Here is a 22,245-nt window from a genome sequence, read left to right on the forward strand (position 1 = left end):
ACGCAGGCTTAGACATCTACTTTACATCGCGCAATTTGCGCAGTAGATAACACAACGACGCTTAAACTGAGGGAACAAGAAATCTCTCTAAGCTATTAGCTCTGTAAGCGAATGCTCGCTGAAAGGATGTTTCCCGAGATACACGGTTTCCTGTTTGCCATTCAGGATCAGGTTAGTCCAATTAAAAATTACCTAAAATATATTGTCAAAGACCGTCAAGTACAAAACGGCAAATGCAGATATAGATGGCAAGTCCAAGAAACTATCCAATATCTTACTGGAGGCCGCCAGGCGTTTGCTGGTACTGATTATAAAGAACATCATAACTCAGTAGGAAAGATTATTTACCAGGAATTAGCCAATAAACTGAAACTTCCTCAAACCGACCATCTCCCTTATTATCAATAAGTCCCTGATAGAATTCTTGAAAACGACAACTAGAAGCTATGATGGGACCGCACTGTGCTCACAGACCAACCAGTGGCGCGTAATAGACCGGCTCTTATACTAGTTAATACACTTACTAGGCAAACAACACTAATAGATGTGGTGATACCTAACAACAATAATAAAACAGCTGGATCTAAGTAAACAACCATATAAGACCATGGAGAAAGCTGTGCTACACTCGACGTCCAGATGCGTATGAAAATTTTTGGCAGATATTTGGCACGTATGTAAGAGACCTAGGGCTCGATAACATGGAAAAAGTCCCACCAGAGCTCAATCCTTCTGATATCATAGGTATCTGGGAAAACTGGTGAATTTTCCCCTTAGAGGCAGTGTTAGCTGTATGGCTTTGAAATAAAAAATAAAAAACTTATGATTTTATAGAAAAAACTAACACTGTAGTTGCACCATAATTATCAATTGCAGGTTTTTCATTTCAAGATATTGAAATATTGACATATTATCTGAAGCTCTATATTTAACGTGTATTTCTATAAATGTTTCATCTTCTTCTCAAGCGCTAGCATTTATATAAAATATTCTTAGACGTGTTCTGATAATTTTCTTTGGAACTTCTTTGGTGACTCGTAGCTTCTTTCTTTAGTGAGCTTTAAAAGTTGCCATAACTTCGTTATTAATAAATATATTTTATTAACATTTTTGTCATGGTTATTTGAGGCTACTCTGAATACAATGGTTATAGGAAAAAGTATCTTAGTATGCCCTGAAAATTTGAATAAACATTATGCCCCGAAATAGACATTTTATTATATAACACATGGAAAAAAATTTGATAAAATCGGTAAACAGCTTCATATTTTATAGAGATATTTCCAATCTAAATAGGTCACACTATTTATATGTATATATATATATATATATATATATATATATATATATATATATATATATATATATATATATAGGTATATATATATATATATATATATATATATATATATATATATATAATTACATATTATCAATATGCTTTTGCACTTATTTTTTTAAGTGTAGGTAATTGTGAGAATTTTTTTCAGGAGCTTGCCAAACGAAAAATAGTTAAGGTAAGGAAAAACAGAATCGATTAGACTATAAAACTAAAAGAATGTGGAATAAACCACAATTAATTGTATTAAAAATTAAATTTTCTGTTTTATTTTTTCGTTTTGATTTGCAATGCGGAAATCTGGTGGTTTATTGTCCTGTAGAAAATATTCAAAAATAGCAAAGATTACGATGAGAGAATACCAAGAAGTCCAAATGGTTGGGCACATCAGAAGCTATTGAACTTTAATATACTTTATATGTAACTCAAAAGCTATAGTAACATAAGCTTGCATGTCATATATATTTTTTTGCAGAATAAATTGGTACATCAAATAATAACATTTAAATGATTATTGTTAATCAATTCTTTTAGTTACCAATGGCGGTTATGAGTTGACTAATTAATTATATCATTTTTTAATTAACTTTACCTTTACACACAATTTTATATAAATTCTTCATAGAATTAATCCTTAAGTAAACTAGTTTGATAAGTTAGACCAAACTTGAGACTTTAACTAACCGTTTAGACAATAATTTAACGAAACAAGGTCGGGTTATTGCACAGACCATTTATTGGCACCTAAATTTTTTTGCAACAATCGAACGTGATATAATTATCAAATTTGCAAAGGTCTTGATGCGTTCTTATGTTTCCAAATGTAGTAATCATTATAATTTTCACTTTGTCATATTTAATACTTAAATCAAAAATTTTCACGTCAAAATAATACATATTCAGGGAGTATCCTATGATATATTGTCAAATTGAGGCTGAAAAAAAATTCATATATAGTTCGTCCCAAACCCTTCTTTCAGTGCGTCATAGTTGATCGAATTCTCTCTAACGCATTAAGCTAGAAGTGACTTGTGACGTGAGTCTGTGATTATTATACATAGAACTTAGAAAATTATGTATCGTTTACGGGTATTTGTATATTAAAGCGAATTCTACTTAAGGATGTATAATTGGTTGGAGTTTATAAGACGCTAAATAGATATCCAATCAATGATGTGCATAAATAAAATTTGACGCAGAAGGTCTCGATCTTGACAGTACTTTTACAATGTCAACAACTGATAAAATGATAATTGTCATTCCAGGTTAGTATTTTCAGATATTTTATAGTGAAAATTTAATTTTGTATTTATTGTCATAAAAATATTTTAAATATAATGAGATATACCGAGAAGGAACAAAGACTAATATTAAAATTATTAAATTATTTTCAATTAGAAAAAGAAGCTGGGACAACTTTATTACCATTTTCTGCCGTTCATTAACCAATAACTATGATCATGTTATTAGAACTCCTGTATACAGAATGTTTAGTGAAGGTTTGTATCAAAATATAGTTTGCCATAACCTACTGAAATATCACTAGCATCTTTAAATGTTTTCTTGTTAATTTTAGGCCAACATGTTACCCTTCATACCAAAAATACCAAATTCAAGTTGAGACTAAACACTCTTTAGTAGAATGTTTAAAAGGGAGACATATATGTGTTTCAACAACCATGATGAAACTTGAATTATTGGAGATGGTAAATCTTAGCTAATTAAGCACTTTCCTTGGAATGTATAGAATAGGAATTATGACAAACTGCTGTTCCAATATAATGCGCAATAAAAATTTATATACAGAACGAAACCTTTAATATGTAAATTAAAAATTTTACTTTTAATATTAAAATACAATTTTGAATTGCTAAAAGTTTTTATTTTATATTTAAAAAAAAACCTTTTCACATTTAACTAATTACGATCCTGCAACTGTCAGATTTAACTAAAATGTCATGCAATAATTCTCGACAATTCTTAAAATTCTTCTTGTTCTTCTCGTGCCACTCCTAGCGGAGATTGGAAATCATCATGGCCACTGCGACTTTGTTAGCAGCGCGCCTAAAAAGTTCAATCGAACTACACCCGAACCATTCACGTAGATTACGAAGCCACGATATTTTTTCTCTATTTTTTTTTTCTTAAAATCCTACATGACGTCAAAATTAGTGACGCACTGAAAGAAGGGTTTGAGACAGACTGTATCTAGCATGTCTCATGATATATGTACGGAACAACGTTAGCTACATTGGCCTTACAGAGGGGAAGTTGCCAACCTTCATCGGGAGAAATACTTAAAAAACATTTGGGACTTTTGATGAAGAGGTCTTTTGATGAAAGAAGAAAAATGTCTAAGGAACTTATTTAATGAACTAAATAAACGATATTCATATAACAACTTCAACTTCGAAAGCGCATGGTTAAATGCTACATGTGGTCAGTCCTCTTATACGGTGTCGAAGCATGGACATTAAAAATATCCACCATTAATCGTCTGGAGGCCTTTGAAATGTGGCTGCACAGATGTATACTAAAAATTCCATGGACGGCTATGCTGACAAATGTGGCAGTCCTTGAGAGAGCAAATGCTGCTCGCGAGCATCATTTGCTCTCATCAAATGTAGAAAGATGGCCTATTTTGGACACGTAGTAAGGGGAGACCGATATAATATTCTTCAACTTATTATGATGGGTAAAATCGAAGGACGCAGAGGAATTGGTAGAAAGCAGGCCTCTTGGTTGAAGAATATCAGAGAGTGGACAGGAATGAGGAGAGCTGAGCATCTCTTTAGAATAGCTCAAGACAGAGACAGTTTCACCATGTTGATCGCCAACGTCAAGGGGACTTGATAGGGCACGTTAAGAAGAAGAAATAACGATAAACTATTGAATACTAGTTAATACTTTTATTTGATAATAAGCAATTGATGTCAGCCAAATTTTTTGACAATAAGCAAACTAATTTACAAAAATTATAGTGGATCATGATACTTAATATTACATAATATTTAATAATATACTTAATATGGAATTGCATAATTGTTGAATTTGGTTCCCAATCTATTGTACGATTTCTAAAAGAATAGTAACAACCAATATTTAACCGGTCGGATCAATGGGAGATTTAGGGGGTTTATATATATATATATATATATATATATATATATATATATATATATATATATATATATATATATATATAAAGTATTTAGAATGAGTGAATTTTGCTTTTTGAAGAAGTGACAACTTTGGGGTATTTATATTAATTTATTTTACAATTTGTGTACTTATTTAAAAATATTACAAACTACATAGAAATAATTTGGGAAAAATATATAGGAGCTGAGGCACAAATCAAAAATTGGAAACGAAGAAAATATTATATTAAGACGCAAAATATTACATTAAGTCTTATCTGATCATACGTCATTGCCGAACCTAATGTATCTTTATTTTAATACATTAATCTGTCTTGTAAATACATATTTTGTACTTAAATTTTCTCAATGCAATATAATAATTAATCATATTCAGACTGACATTTTTGTATTCGACAGTAATGTCACAGACTGTGTTAATACTTTTATTCAGTCAACGTAACTACGTATTTTACTTATTGTGATTGATGTGGTAATAAACCTAATTTTGTAATTATATAACAATAATACAAAATTTCGAAATATTCCTATATATATATATATATATATATATATATATATATATATATATATATATATATAAATATATGAATATGGAATAAGAATGGAGAAGGAAGACCTGAACATAATCGGAGTATATGGCACAAAAAATAACAAGCCTCAAACAACAAGGGAAACCTTTAATTAACCAATTGCAACAAGTAGTAGCTCAAGTTAGAGGGAATATGATAATAATGGATTTTAACGCTCGAATAAGCAATCAAGTAATAAGGGGAGTTAAGCAAAAACATAACGAGAATGTTACAAACGAAAATAGAGAACTGATGATAAACTTCTGCACGAATAACGAACTTAGAATAAACAACACATTTTTGACCACAAAGACCAACATTAATATACATTTAATAACACCCGTGGACAAAATAATCGACACTTAAGATGCCTCAACTCAGCAGATGTAGGTAGCGCCCATAGTCTAGTATTATGTAAAATAAGAATCATTATGAAATACCTCACACCTAAGAGAGTGGAGCCAACACAAACAAATATCAGGGTAGAAGGACTAAATACGGAATCCTCATCATCATCAGTTGGCATAACAGCCCTTAACATTCTTCCATCCTTCTCTGTCGAGTGTCTGTCTTCTCCCTCACCTTACTGCAATCTCTCTTACATCTTCCTGCACATCGTCCAGATACCTGAGTTTAGGTCGCCCTCTTCTTCATCTGAGAGGCCTTTTTAGCATGGTTATTTTAGAAGGATCACTTTCATCCATCCGCATAACGTGGCCCACCCATCTTAGGCGGTTTATTTTGATGGTTTTTACGATATTTGCATCATCAAAAAGTCTATAGAGTTCAAAATTATATCGCCTTCTTCACAGACCCTGTTCATTAACTCCGCTATATATGGTCCTCAATACTTTTCTTTCAAAGATTCGTAGTAACTCTTTATCTCGGGTCGTCAATGCCCATGTTTTCGACTCCTAGGTGAGCACTGGGCGTATTATTCTTTTATAAAGTTTGCACTTTGATGGTCTTGACATATTTTTTTTCTTATTTCTTTGGATATGTTGATTTTGCACTCAACCAGTCACCCTAAGTAGCAGAATTTTCCACCGTTTCTATAGTTTCGTATTGCACCTCTAAGTTATTTTGTTGCATTCTTGATATAGCCGACATATATTTAGTTTTATGGGGATTAAACAGAAGTCCGATGTTTTCTACGGCGTTTTTAATACGTGTAAATTTCAACTGCTTCATTTCGGTTTCTTCCAATGATCACGATATCATCAGCATATGCCATTATTTGTATACTACTAGTATATCGTGCCCGTAAAGTTTATTCCCGACTCTCTCTCTCTCTCTCTCTCTCTCTCTCTCCCTCATAACTTTTTAAAAAAATAAGGAATCCACGGGATACTTATACAAAAAAAGAAGATTGCTGGGAATGAAATATTAGAAAACGATAACATCAAGGAAAGCTGGGAAAAACTAAAAAATAACATAATTAACGCAGCAACAGAATTACTTGGAAAGAGGAAAGTAATAAAGAAAAAAGGAAACATCATGGTTTAGAGAGGAAGTGAAGACAAAATGTGAAGAAAAGAAGAAAGCCTTTTTACAATACAGAACACAACAAACACAACAGGCATACAACCACTATAAATGAATTAGAAATGAATCGAATACTTTGGTTAGACAAATAAAAAGGGAACACTGACAGAGCTTCACAAAACAGATTGAACACGGCTACTACGGAACATAGAAAGAAATATGGAGAATAATTAGAGGACAAAGTAAAGAGAAGAAGGTATAATTGAAAACGAAACACATTCAGAAGGAAACATGGGCATTGGGCAAACTACTTTCAATCCCTGTTTGCTAAAGATGACGATAATGAACCACCAACACCAGAAGTGACGGCAAACGAAGAAATAGGTATTGAGGAGGAAGAGATAAAGGCAGCATTAAGGAAAGTAAAAAACAGAAAATCACCAGGAGATGACAGAATACCGAATGAACTCCAAAAGTTTGGATGACCAGACCTGACCAAACAACTACAAAAAATAATACAAAAAATAATAGAACAAAACAGAATTCCTCAAGAATTGAGATCAAGCGATAATATCTCTCTTCAAAATGGGAGACAAATCGGACCCTGAAAATTACAGAGGAATTAATTTATTTAACACAACACCAAAATTAACAACCAAAGTGATAACAAATAAACAGAATGAAATTATAACACTTGCAGAACGGCCAACATTTATAATAAGGCGATTAGAATACAATAAACTGGCATATCTATGGTTCATGAACCTTCAGAAGGCATTTGACCAGGTCAAATTAAAGGACGTTATCCACGTATTGTACGCAAGGGAGATACCTTTAGGAATAATCAGAAAGATTGAAAATATGTGCCAAATCAACACAATAAAATTAAAAATAGAAGAAAATCTATTGAAGCTGGCAATATAATAAGACAGGAGATTCCCCGGATCCTCTACTGTTCCACCTAATTATGGATAAAATAGTAAAATAAGTAAGAACTAAAAAAGGATAGCAAATAAGAGAAAAACAACTTAAAATAATCTGCAATGCGGACGACGCCATACTTCTCTCTTAAAGACTTTTGGCTATTTGTCAAAAAAGACAAAATGCATGGTTATAACAACAAATTTACTAAGATGTAAATTGGAAGTGGAAGGTCAGATAATAGAACAAGTGATCGAGTTTAAATATCTAGTCATCACATTATCTAGCTACGGAAAGCTCGAAACTGAAGTGGAAGATAAAGTGAATAGAGCAAACAGAGCTGCAGGTTGCCTGAATGAAACAATATCATCATCATCATCATAAGTGGCTCGACAATCCGTTGTGGATCTTGCTGGCCTGCTCACAAAGAAGTCGCCACTCCTGTCGATTCCTGGCAACTTCCCTCCATCTTCTAACCCCTAGAATCTATAGGTCTTCTTCCACATCATCAATCCATCTCATTCGTAGTCGTCCTCTGCTTCTTGTGCCCTCTGGTTTTGAAAATGTTAATCTCTTCGTGTTAATGAAACAATATGGAGAAATAAAAATATCGGGAAAGAAACGAAAGGCAGAATTTACAAACTAGTCATCAGACCATCAGACATACGCGGCAGAAACAAGACGTGACACAGAGAGGACAAAAAGGATGTTAGAAACAACAGCGATGGAAACACTTAGAAAAATTAATGGTAAGACACTAGAGGACAGAGGTAGAAGTATAGATATACGACGTAGATGCAAGGTGGAGAACATCAAGGACTGGGTAAGAAATAAAAAAGTTGAATGGAATGTTTATATAAGCTGAGTGATAATGACAAATAGACTAGTAAAGACAGAGAGAGACAGTTCCCAATAGGAAGAGGATCAGTAGGAAGACCAAGAAAACAACGGAACGCCAACCTACTGGATGCACATTGAACAACAGAGTCATGTCTACATAAAAAAGAAGAAGTATATATACAGGAAGTTTTACAAAGCAAGCGACACACACAATGGTTCATACCAAGATCAAAAATTTGAAAAGGACAAACAAACAAAAGGAAGGGAACAATCATTAGTGAGACATAGAAAATCCTGAAAAGGGAGAACGCGTCAACATGTAGGAAGTTAATTTTTTTTATTTGAAATGTTGGAATTTTTACACGAGTTAAAAAACCCTAAGAACCCGAGTTAGCCCATTTTTTGAAATTTAACGGAGCTTTGTTTATAAAGATTAAGCAATTTAAAAAGCACCATTTGAACGAAAATATTAAGTTTTACAATAAAAATCAAGTGGATTCCTTTAAAAATGTGCCGTCCATGATGCACTAAAGATGAACTTTGCACCTTCTCGATTTTAATAAGTATTTCAAAAACTGAATTCCTAACATCAAATTTATAAAAGTAGCAATGTCTCCGGTTCTGATCAACAAAAATATTTTAAATTTGGAATACCTGTTGCATAGATTATAAAAATGCAAATAGTTAATTTGTGAATTGTTTATTAAACTCAGCAATTTGTTTAAACAATTTAAAATAATTATTTATTTTGCAAAATTTTAGTTTTCTCTAATTGTTATTAGTAGGAAAGTTTATAAAATAATGGGTAACTTAAATATTGATGTATTATAGTTATAAATAATATCTTTTAACAATAAATTTTACAAAAAAATTAATTTTTTTTTTGGAAATCAAATCTATACGTGTTAATTTTTCTTGAATTGTCCTTATTATTTTTACAATTACTTTTTTTGGCTTAAAAACATTACATTTTATTTAAAAATCCTTTACGTGTTCGGATTATAAGGCTATCATCAGTGTAGTTACCGGGCATTCATGAGTGGCTTCACTAAGAATCTTTGAACAAGAAAATTAAAAATTACTTTAGTAAGAATTTAAGACAATACATGGAAATAACTAAAGTAATGGAAGAAAACAAAAACTTAAAAGCACTCAGACAGAATATGTCCTTTTGAAGAACAAATATGCACAAATTAATAAATGAATGAGAGATTTTTTTAGCCAACTATACAAAGAACAGCAACACATTATTACCAAAGATAATTAATCAGGAATCTAAAATTAACCGAACATAACACACTCAAAGAAGTTCGAAGGTCAGTCCAAGAAATGAAAAACAAAGTCCTCCGGGGGCAATAAAATAGTGAAAGATGCCTTGAAAATGGCTGAAACAAGATTATGACAGGTCCTTGTCAAACTATTCACTAAAAGTCTGAAGGAAGCAATAAAACCAACTCAGTGGCATAACGCAAAAATTGTCCTACTTCATAAAAAAGGCGATACTACAGACCTCAGAAACTACAGACCCATAAGTCTACTTTTCCATATTTATAAACTATTTACAAAAATAATTACGAAATAAATTGGAATTTTATTAGCCCATAGAACAGGTCGGTTTTAGAAAAGGCTTGGGAACACACAATCACCTATTGGTAATAAAAAATCTTACAGAAAAATGTACTGGATATAATAAACCACTAGCTTTATTTAATATTTGTGCATTATTGTTCGCATCTCTAGGGATCAGCTAGCAAAGCTAATGTTATGAAAATACAAAGATTTTAATTTAGAAGTCTAATAACAATCGCTAATGCCCCTTGGTATATCCAGAATGACGCCTTACATAGAGATCTGCAGGTACTAACAGTCTCTGAAGAGTGCAAAAGAATTTTAGAACAATATCAAAACAGGTTGCTCGTGCATCCTAACACCCTGACATACAATCTTCTCCACAATCAACAAGCGAAGAGATTGAAGCGGTATGATTCCTTAGACCTACCAAACCGTTCCTGACAGTGCCTACAGTAGTGGAAGCTACGCCTTCAACAGCGCCCAGCCATTGTGATTTGTGCCGCTTTTAGTATTCATGTTCGCATATCTGTGTATGTACGCATCCCACTTGTAAGCAAGCCAATATGTGTGTTCTGATGCTTTGGTCACTAGACCTTACCTCTCTCTGACATTGTAAAGACAGACAATTTTATTTATTGTTTTTATTGTGAAACAGATTGTAAAAATCTTAGATCTTAAAAAAAATTGTTAATTTTTTTGAAAAGTTCTCTAACATCATAAATCATAATAAAATTTTGAAAGCCTTAACAGAATACCGAATTGACTATCAGTATATAAATATAATTAAACATATATACCAGAACGCAACTTGATACATTTTGGTGTACGTCAGGGGGCCACCATATCACCGAATGTATATGTAAAAAAACAAAACTGACGGACAAGGGTATAAACATAAACAGAGAAACGCTTAGTTACCTGAGATTTGCAGATAATACTGTGCTAACAGCTGATGAGATAGATGAAGCCAAAGAACTTTTACATTAGCTATACCTTTCCTCGCTAGAAGGAAGATTAATAATTAATATATCTAAAACCCAGATCATGACAAATCTTGTAGTCAGCGAAGATATATGCCTAGGAACAAGATCCATAGACGACCAAGTAATGGCGTATAAATCCCTAGGTCACGAAATTCGCATGAGAAAAGATAATCAAACCGTTTAGCTTCTCCTTTTTATAAGACTAACTTGGGCAGCCTTCGGCAAGATGAACCACATTTTCAAATCGTCCGACATACTAATATGTTCTAAAAGAAAAACCTTTAATCAGTGTGTTTTACCAGTGTTGATTTTGGAGCGGAAACGTTGACCAAGATAAAGAGAACAGTGCAAAAGATCCGTGTGGCTCAAAGGGCGACGGAGCGTGGTATGTTAAGCATTTCACTGCCAGACAAGATCCCAAACCACCCGCTACGGTGAAGATCAGGAGTGGCTGATGCTGTCCAGCAGTGAAGAAACGAATATTGTAACAACAATTGAAGCAAAAACATCTTTAGCTTTAATGAATTATTTGTTTTATACTCATTTTCATGTAAAAGTTGTAATTTCTAGCATTTTTTTTAATTTGTGCAATATTCAAATAAATAATAAAAGCTTTTATCCCCTTCGTACTTTCAAAGTTTTAATCTGCTGCAATGTTTTTTCTGCATCTTTATATCTATTTAGCTTTTATTAAATTTATAGTTTGGTATTTTCTTGTTTTTTTTCCAGAAACGTAAAGGTTTTTTCCAGCTGGTTTTTTTAACTTCTGACCAAGACCACATTGAATGCATAAATAATCTAGCATTGCCCGTGATTAAGTAGGGTTTGATTGGTTCGAATACTAGTTGTATAATAAAAATTTAAATAGACGATATGCAAATTTTGAGGACGCCTATGTTTTAGTACATGTCTTTTTTATTCCTAAAATGTATAATTAAAAATAATCGTATCTATTTTTACAAAAAGATTTGTTTAGTATTTGTTTTGTTGTATTTGATAACCGTTCTATTAAATATTTACCAACATTAAAAACGGGAGCACTTTCAAGACCTAAAATTGTTTTCACGAGTACCTGAAACGGAAGACCTTCTGTGTACTATTTACGCATTTGTGTTTTGTTTAGTTTTTCGAATGCGCAATCGAAATTGTTTACTTCTGTTGTTAGACCATAATAAAAATTAGGAAACGCCGCACGATCAGCGTAAGCCTTTATTATTATCAAATATTTGTACTAATACCCAATATTATTAGTCTTAAGATATGTTAATTAGCAGAGAAAAGTCTACCTATAGGCAGGAATTGGTGCAAGCTCAGTCAGTTATAATGTTGCTTAGGTGATAGTGTTTCGTGTATCCAGTTTTCGTGTTAAGATGAGTTTTAGACAAAATAATCTGCCCGTGGGGCAGCTGTACGACTCCCGGTACTCGCCAGTTCAGGTACATTTTGCAAAATAGTAGTATTTTTTGACAATTTTTACTTGACAACATGAAAGGCGACTCATATTTTAACTATTATTTAAATAATAAATTGTGGTGAAATAGGTTTATATAATCAAGTTTTTCTTTACAACTAAAACCTCTCACAAAGGGTCCACTATATTAAGTATAAAATTAAAAATAAATTTTTTAATAGCAATTTGAATATTACTGTAGGCTTTATATAGTTTCCCGAAAACACAAAATTAATTTTAAATGGCTAAACAACAAAAATGAACATGAATTTAAAAGTGCTATTAAATAAATGTTAGAAAAATAATTAATATTGAATAAAACCCTAAACATTAAATATTTTACATAATTTTTGACAAAGCATTTCGGATTCAATTATATTAACAACTAAAAACATGCAAATCAAAAAGTGACAAGTACGAAAAAACTTATTTATCCAGAAATATTCATTTAGTATAGAAAATATGCATACAATCATAAAAAATAATTTTATTTTTAAATAATAGCAGTTTTATAGAAAATAGCATATTGTTAAGAAAATATCTGCTGATAATACATTAATCGCCATTTAGTTCATTAATAAATAAAGAATGTAACTAGATTATTAAAAAATCGAGGTAATTTTAATTCTCTATATATCTATTTAATTAGCCTCCTCGGTCCTTTTCCATTCTTCTCTTTCTGTCTCTACAGTCATCCACCTAGAGCCCACGTGTTTCTTGATATCATCTGCCCATCTCATTTGGGGCCTTCCTCTGTTTCGTTTATATTACCACGGTCTCCAACTTATAAGAATTTTGATCCATCGGTCTTCTTTTTCGAATACTAGTTGTGTCCGGCAAATCTCCATTTCAATTTCTTGTCTAACATCCCTTACTTTTGTTTTCTCTCTTATCCACTCGTTTCTCTTTTTATCCATTAGTCTTATGTGCAACATTTCTCTTTCCATTGCTCTTTGGGTTTTTATGATTTTTTCCATATTTGCTTTTGTAAATGTCCACGTTTGGGAACCATAAGTGAGAACAGGGAGTAAGCATTGATTGTATACTTTGGTCTTAAGATGCTAAGGATATCTTTTGTTTTTAAGAATGTAGCTTTGTATGTTTGCCAAATGTCGCCTATGCCAGTCTAACTCGTCTTTTTATCTCTGCTGTTTGGTTTTCTTTATTAAGTTTTATAGTTTGACCCAGATATATATAATCCTGAACTTGTTCTATTTTATCTTGCTGTAATTCATATTAAGGCCTATCTTTCCAGCTTCTACGTCCAGTTCTTTCATCATTTCAAATAATTCTTCTTTCGGTTATCAATGCGATGTCATCAGCGTACCTTAGATGGTTCAAGCGTTGTCCACAAATTTTTATACCTTTTTCTTCCCATTCTAATCTTTTAAAAATATCTTCCAGAGCCTGATTGAAAAGTTTCAGTGATATTGTGTTACCCTGTCTCACGCCTCTATTTATTTGTATTGATTTTGTTCCCTCATATACTTCAATTGTTGTTTGGGCTTCCTTATGTATATTGGCTATTAGTTCCGTATATATGTGGTCAATTCTTGTGTTAATCAAAGAACATTTCACTGCCCAATGTTCGACATTGTCGAAAGCCTTTTCGAAATCTATGAACGCTATATATAGGGGAATGTGGTATTCATTTGCTCGTTCTATAAGTATTTTCATACTTAGTAAATGGTCACTTGTGCTGAATCCCTTTCTAAAACTAGCTTGTTCCTTCGACTGGTATTCGTCGAATACGCTTCGAGAACTAATGAGTAAAGCTAAAGAATATGAAATACCGCTAGCATTAACCTTCATATATTTCTTCTTTCGATGCTATATATCCCAAGGCAGTAATTGAAGCTTTGATCAACCAAAACATTGACAAACCGTACATAGAGACTTAAGCAAATATATACAGATAAGCAAAATCTAAGGTAAAAATGTATTACAAACACTCCAGAACTGGCGGAGTAAAATAAACTGGCGAAACAAAGGCCTATCCATGGATGGAGAATACCTTAGACATCTAAGATTTGCAGACGACATCGTTCTGATTACTAATAATCCTGCCGAACTACAAGAACTTATAAGCGACCTAAATGCAGCTAGCAATGAAGTTGGCGTATAAAATGAAATTGACAAAAACAAAAACCATGTACAACGAGATATTAGATATTCAAGATGTAATAATAAACAACACTGCACTTGAGGCAGTAGGCGAGCATCTTTCTTTCCGAGAACTCTACTTTCTTTTCGTCATGTTGGTTCATAATCCACGTTTCAACGTATATCTTCATTTATACTCACTCCTCGTAATAATAAATTAATACAAATGTTAATAAAAATAAAGTTCAAACGTTACGTCTTCTTTCTTCTTCTTCTTCTTCTTCTTTTGGCATCATAACCCTGGATGGGTCTTTGCCTGTCTGGCTATGTCCTTCCATTCAGATCTCTCTTGTGCCCTTCTTCTCCATTGTCTTATGTTCATTGTTTTCAGGTCGTCTTCCACGTCATCCAACCATCTCGTTCTGGGCCTTCCTTTTTTTCGCCTTCCTATGGGCTTCCATTGTAACATTTTCTTTGTTGTTTTTGCATCGTTTTGTCTCTGCACATGTCCCAGCCATGACAGTCTTTGACTTTTCACAAATCTTACAACGTTACGTCATAAGTCTTATATAAGTCCACGCCTTTACAGCAGACAAAAACGAAAACAACATTTACAAATTTAAGAATAATTTAAAGATGTACAGTAAACAAATAAAACTCAACAAATTACTATCGCAATGGGAAATTTCAAAGCTAAGGTGGGGTAAGGCAAAGTTGGAGAATGTGGATAAGACTGTGGCCAATGAGATCCAGATATGCGATTAATTAATTTAGTTTTGTAGAGCCAAAATTTAGTAATGATAAATACATTTCTTAAAATACCCCTGCGTACCTACACTATAAAGTGAACCTTTTCGTAGTAGACCTTTTCCTTCAAGATCTTATCCTCATTTTCACAGTTTTTGTTCTAAATCTTTTTCAGTATTTTTTACTAACACTACACAAATACAAAAGCAAATGGGAGTATTTAAAAAATAAATTTCTACCCCATATTAGACACATCTATCCATTGACAATGTAAAATTTCAAAATAAATTCAATTATTTTTGGTTTTTTGTATTAAAACTATTTATTAATGAAAATGACATAAAAATACATCTAACAAAAAGGTATTTGTTCTTAAATAAATTAAAAATCTGTTTATTTAAGAATAGCACACAATAAATCTATTTATCAGAGCAAAACTCACAAATATACCGGTCTCTTTCAAAGCCTGAACATTCAACGTTAACTCATTTAAAACAGCCCTGACACATCACCCATTGTTCGCATCTGATATCTTCAGAATATGGAGTTTCGCAAAAAATCTTGATAGTTACTCTACTGCAGGGGCTGAATCTAAAGATGAAGAACTGCTTGATCCTCTTTTAGGTTTATTTGGTTTTTCTTTGGCCACTGATATTTTTTTTGTTGCGTAGGTTTATTTTTTTGTTTATTTATTTTTAAATTATGTACCTTTCTTTTAACGCCAGAAGTTGAAGGTAATTTCCTTTTTTCAATACTGCTTTCTAATTCATCTTTGTATGGAATGCTTGTTACAATGGCAGCTCTGCCACTCCTTATACTCTTTTTTAAGATATTTTTAGAAGCTGTTAGAACAAGCATTAAATCTGCAGGAATAACCTGTTTTTAAGGGGTTTTTTTCTTTTGGTATATTCTTATAAAATTACTTTTCCTCTACTGCTTCTCCTTCTATTATTTCTTTATTGACGGTTTCCTCTTCCACTGCTTCTACATTAACTGTTTCTTTTCTACACTTTCTTTAACTGTTTCTTACATTACTGCAACAAAATCACATTATTTAAATATGTGTCTTTTGGGGGGAAACATACTAGTTTTCTTAAACTCAATAATTGCTGTATCCATGGTCGCTGCTTTTATATAAATGTTTCCAAAAAGTTTCCCTACTTAATAGCCTGTTACAACATGTCCTGGATTAAGCTTAAGCCAATTTGTGAACTCCTATGTATAATAAGTTTTGAACGGTGACATAAATGCCACATCTAATGGTTGCTTTTCTGCTCTCTACACAGAGAGGACAAAAAGGATGTTAGAAACAATGGAGATGAAAACACTTAAAAAAATTAATGGTAAAACACTTTGGGACAGAGCTAGAAGCACAAATATACGACGTAGATGCAAGGTGGAGAACATCAAGGACTGGGTAAGAAATAGAAAAGTAGAATGGAATGATCATAAAAGGCGAATGGCAACAAAAAGAGTAGTAAAGACGACAAGAGACGGTTCCTCAATAGGAAGACAATCAGTAGAAAGACCACGAAAACGATGGAAAGACAAGTTACTGAAGGCACATTGAAAAACAGACATGACTACATAAAAGAAGAAAAAGAAGTTTTCACAATTTTTAGTACGTTATCTTTCATTTCTATACCAGCAATTCCAACTCTACACCTAGTATTACTTTTCCATACATACCACCATTTTTAGCATTTACCTAGTTATTTCCTCCTTTGTCCTTTCTACCTCACCATATGAATGCAATTCATATGCAACGAAAAGGCTAGGTCTGGAAATTAACACAGAAAAAACAAAAATAATGGTACAGACGAGAAGAAATATAATCCCACAAAACATTATGCATGAAGATGACATTGAAACGGTTGGAAAGTTTACATACCTGGGAGTAGAAATATATGCCGATGGAGCAGAGGATGGAGAAATACGAAAAAGGATAACGCAGGCAAACAAAGCTTATTTTGCCCTCTCCCATATATTTCGGTCTAAAAGTGTTCACCGAAATACAAAGATGAGAATCTATAAAACTTTAATTCGGCCAATAGCATGTTATGGCAGCGAAGCATGGGTCCTGAAAGAAACATCCAAAAACAAACTCGACACATTCGAAAGAAAAGTACTGAGGAGAATACTAGGACCTGTGAGGGAAAACGGAATCTTCAGAATTCGATATAACAACGAGCTCTATCAACTGTATAAGGAAACACCCCTGTCAGACTTCATTAGAATACAAAGATTGCAATGGGCCGGACATGTGATACGAATGGGAGAGGATAGGCTACCAAAACGAGCACTGAACGCCAGAATGCAGGGAAAGAGACCAGTTGGAAAGCCAAGAAAGCGCTGGGAAGACACAGTAAGTAGCGACGCACAAGCACTTTTAGGAGTCCGTGTATGGAGAAGAGCAGCCACAGACAGACAAGGGTGGAGGCAAAAAATAAAGGAGGCCAAGGCTCATTTTGGGCTGTAGTGCCGTAGAAGAAGAAGAATATGAATGCAATTAATTTGTATTCTTCTTTTTTAAGCGCATCAACAAACTCCACCTGAAAGACTTTCAAGATATCGAGAATCTATCCGGATTTTTCTAACCTGTAATTTAGTACTTCAGTATAATTTTCGTTATATTGGAGATATTTTCATTATTATGGCTTGAAAAGATTTTCGGACATAATTTGATGCCTAAATGCCATTTTTATCGCCATAACGTTCTGCACGATTTGGCGAACACACCGTCAATGCAACTAAAGTGAAATTATTAAGCCACATCCGCTTACATTTTTCTGTACAGACCTGTATCTCAACGGTAGGGACTGCTCTGTAAATCAATGTATTATTGTCCGTACTCCGCCACTGGATGACTTAAATCACCAAAAGGCATCATTTTTGAAAATTCTGCTTCTCGGTTTGACTTTAGATAAGAATGGAATCTAAAATATCTATGTATCATCAAGAATGTTTTTGAATTCCTTAGGAAGACCATTAATATTTATCTGTCCAATATTTTCCGAGGGCATTAGAAGGGGAGTCTCAAACCATTAGAAAATCACATTTTTTTAAATGAGAAATATATTAAATTGCCTACAGCAGATAATGTTATAATCCCACAAAAAATTATAATTATAATTATACACAAAATAAATTAAAATCTATTATATTCTAAGAATGAACTAGTACTGTTTTATAATCTTAAAAAAAAAACAAACTTCGTTGGCTATATTGTTATTTTTAAGATTATAAAGGATCCAGAAATAATTAATTAGTGTGTAAAATAGAAAAAAAATGTAGATTTGAACTATTAATAATAAAGTTTAATATCATGTCAATATTATTTAAAAATAAAAGAAATATCAAGAGGAATTTGGCGTAATTTTACTTAAATTTTATCAAACCATAACAAAACCTTTCTTTATACTCTTAACTGCCATTAATTATTCCATATTATTCTCATATAATGTAAGCTGATTGAATTGTGATTCTGGAAGTCGTTAAAACTGTCATAGGAATTTTCTTGAGCACTTATCCAAAAAAGTAGTGCATAGCAAAGCACCCAGTTTATCTGAAAATATGTTGCAGATTAAATCACATTATACTAAGCTTTAGTACTAAAATTATTAATGATATTGTTGATTTCTTTAAAGGTTCTAAAATATATGTTTAAAACTTTTTAAACGCCAAAATTCCCATTTTGGGAACACAAAAAAATATGTTGCATTCTTACTTTTTGTTAACTTAGATGTTTTTTTTACTTACGGGATTCATCTAAAAACCGCGTAAAATAACGTCCAAATTTGTGTCACTTGTGCTATAGTTGTTGTTGGAAGTCAATATCTGCCGCGGTATGGATTATTTTTGAAAAGAAATACAGAATGTAAATTATATGTATAAAAAAATATATAAAAAAAACACCTTTAGATAACTTATTTCTAAAGATATTACGTTCAGAATTCATTGTTCCCATAATGGGAACGTTGGCAGCAGCGACACACTGGAAGGTTCCCTAGAAAGTGTGATTTGTTCACGAGCTTACTACAAGAAAACTCTGTTTTTTACACTGATTATAAATGCATACATTAATCTTAAATGCATTAATAATGCAATTTATATTCTCAAACTATCATATTTTGTCAGCCAAAATAATAATTTGTGTGTTTAAAAAAAACAATTTTTAAAAACGATCTCCGTACCTAATCTACTTTAACAACACAATACATATTAAACTGTATAAACCATTGCAAAAATAAAAAAATCTTATCAAAAACGATTCACTCTTAAATATCTATACTTTAATTATTAGTGTATAACTACAAAAATTACGTACTCTGTGGATATGAACAATCTAAAAATCTCTGCTAGTTATATTTTGTCTGTCGAATACATAAGTGATACCAATGAAGCATCAATATACAATTTGGCAAAACAAAAAAATAAAAATAAAACACGTATTGCTCATGTAAAATGTATATTGTTCATGTTGTTTTCCTTAATCGATTGGTTATAAATCGATTTCCATTTAAAGTCGCATTGTCCTGTTGTTGGCGAGGTTATGTCTGATCAATGAGTCTTCTTATGGCCTGGAGATATAATTTTTTGCCCACCTCTCTCAGTGGTGCGTACTGGAACCTTTCTTAGATAGTTGCATTTGTTTTGCTATCATGTCATTAAAATCCACCGATGGGCCTGCAGCACGTATTTATATTTTCTACATTCTTTCAGTTGGTCTGTGCTGTGGAAGGTCATACTGAGACAACATGTAACATCGACCTTATGTAGATATGTTACAATTGGATCTTCTTAGGTAGTCTTGAATATATATGGCTGGATCATCTTCTTCGCCGCTGATCGCTTCCTCTTGATTTCTTACGTATTTGAAGTTAAGTTCTATTTTCGGTCGACGGTAATTTCCAGGTACTTGACAACGTCTTCTCCTTGGATTATAAACTTCTTAAACTGATTTCTCCTTTGAAGCAAAAATCTGCTGATTGAAAATGATAAATTGTGTTGATCTTCCATTTATTTGTGTATTCTGATATTATTTCAAGGTAGTTTTTAAGTCTCTTAATGACTCTTCTGTTAGCATTTGCCAATATTTAGATTATTTGCAGTATCCTCTACGTATAGGGCCATGGTGTTTATTCTGACATCGGCAGTCAGATCTAAAAAAAAATATTGTGTAATTATAAAATATTGTAAATATCTTTTCATCTGCTGTTACAGTCGACTTTTGCTTTGTGATGCGACATGATTCTTACCCGTTGCAACTTACAATTTTCTCCTCTTCTGAATCTGAATTAGGAATTAAATAAGGAATACCAATCTATTTAATATTTATTCCAATGATTCTAATAGGTATAGTGATTAGTAGCTTTTTTGTATTATTTAATTTTTTTTGGCTTCGGGAGAAAGAGAAAGATATCATCTTTTCGATAGCTCTTTTACATCCTTGTTTGTACATTTTTACATTACATATAACATACATATTTTTACAATACATATCTTACATTCATCGAGCATTTCCTGTCTCAAGTTTCCTTATAATGTTTGTTACTTATACTGGGCTTATACTGTCTGATTCTGCAATTCTAAATTCTTCTTTGCTCCTAATTATTCTTATTCTTTGATAGATTCTTCTTGTCCCGTTTCTTTGATTTATTATATGTTTCAGTTTCTCTCTTTAACTCTTTAATTATTTATATCTTTTTATAATACCGATTATATTTTTGGTAAGTCTTGTCTTGATGTTAGAACGTCAGTCACTGTCAGTGAAATCTCCAGCAAGAATCATAGTTTCTGCTGAGCATATCATCTCTTTAATTTTCTCGAGGTCTAATCAGTTTATTTTTCTCCTGTAAATAGAAAAAAAAAATGATCTGTGTTGACAAAATTGTCAAAAAGCTGCTTGTTTCAGTTCAGTTACCTGAGTTTTAACGTTGATATGTACAATTTTTAATCAACCTATTTCTTACTATGGGCATAAAATGGGTAGTAGAGTATTGAGATTTGTTTTCCCTAGGACTTCAGGTCTATTAGTGCATCTTCTTTCAATGTACATTTTGTTATATGCTTAAGTGATTATATTTCCCAGTGAGAGTTATTTGCGTTTAGATTCAAGGTTCTTTCCGATCGTGAAATGTGCTTTAACAGATCTACGATCGGCTCTGCACGAAAATATTTTGTAGCCAACTCTGTTCTGGCACGTTCATCAGCTCTTTAATTGCCTTTATTCTCGAATGACCAGTAAACCATCCCAGTGTGACTGAGTAATATTATGCTGGTCTGTTTACTTCTTTTAGGCATTCCTTAACTGGAGTCCACTTTAAGGCTTCTAAGAGTCCCCATGGTCGGTTGACTATTTGTATAGTTTTGCATCTGCTTTAGTTCAGATGATCTGAAACCCATACCAGTGTGACAATGTAATTTTACGCTAGTCTGTGTACTTCTTTTAGGCGTTCCTTATTTAATCTGGAGTCTACCTTAAAGCTTCTGAGTCATCACAATCGGTTGACTATTTGTGCATGTAGTTTGTGCATCTGTTTTCGATCGAAAGCTCTCAAATTTTTCTTTCATAAGCCAGATTGTATAAATTTTTGCCTGGATACAAAGGTCTATTTTCCTAGAGGAACAGAAATGTTCCTCTTGAAAACCTGCTGTTTTCTGTTCCTCCAGCCGTCTACAGTGTGAGACACATCTTGGTACAAAGTATAACCAGGCAGCGTAGGTTTTAAGTTTATTTTACCTCATCCCTCTTATGGGCAGATGTCTTTTGGGTAGCTAGTTTAGGCCTATAACTGGGTATCATACAGTCATAAATCAGCATCCATTCGGTATCTCTGATTTTATTTATGCTGATATTATGTCCAATCCATTACGTTCTTTAGATTTTCTTGCAATCTGTATTTTCTCATTCTCCTCTATCATTCCTCTAAAGGAGGAACATCTAATAGGTCCTCCATAGGGGCTGTTGTTGTATCCCTAAGAGTCTCTGTGACAACAACGTAAGCAAGTCTTTACACATTGCTTAGTTTGTGGATGAAAGATGCACTTTTTTTGTTGCATTTTTGGCCAC

General features: G+C 32.7%; 2 protein-coding genes across 3 annotated transcripts in view; one reads left to right on the forward strand and one right to left on the reverse strand.

The window, feature by feature from the left end:
• Positions 1 to 22,245, reverse strand: part of LOC140437561 (chloride channel protein 2-like) — a 293,059-nt gene that overhangs the window by 180,455 nt on the left and 90,359 nt on the right. The gene's annotated exons all lie outside the window — the stretch shown is intronic.
• LOC140437559 (chloride channel protein 2-like) overlaps positions 1 to 22,245 on the forward strand; it is an 81,297-nt gene that overhangs the window by 5,927 nt on the left and 53,125 nt on the right. Inside the window, exon 2 of one of the 2 annotated variants that reach the window (XM_072527154.1) lies at positions 1,491 to 1,517. In XM_072527154.1, coding sequence (XP_072383255.1) covers positions 1,491 to 1,517 — 27 coding nt within the window. Of the gene's footprint in view, positions 1 to 1,490; positions 1,518 to 12,133; positions 12,310 to 22,245 lie in introns of those variants that run through there. The other variant, XM_072527153.1, reaches the window with a different exon arrangement.

Source organism: Diabrotica undecimpunctata, chromosome 3, assembly GCF_040954645.1.
Source record: "Diabrotica undecimpunctata isolate CICGRU chromosome 3, icDiaUnde3, whole genome shotgun sequence".
NCBI lineage: Eukaryota > Metazoa > Arthropoda > Insecta > Coleoptera > Chrysomelidae > Diabrotica > Diabrotica undecimpunctata.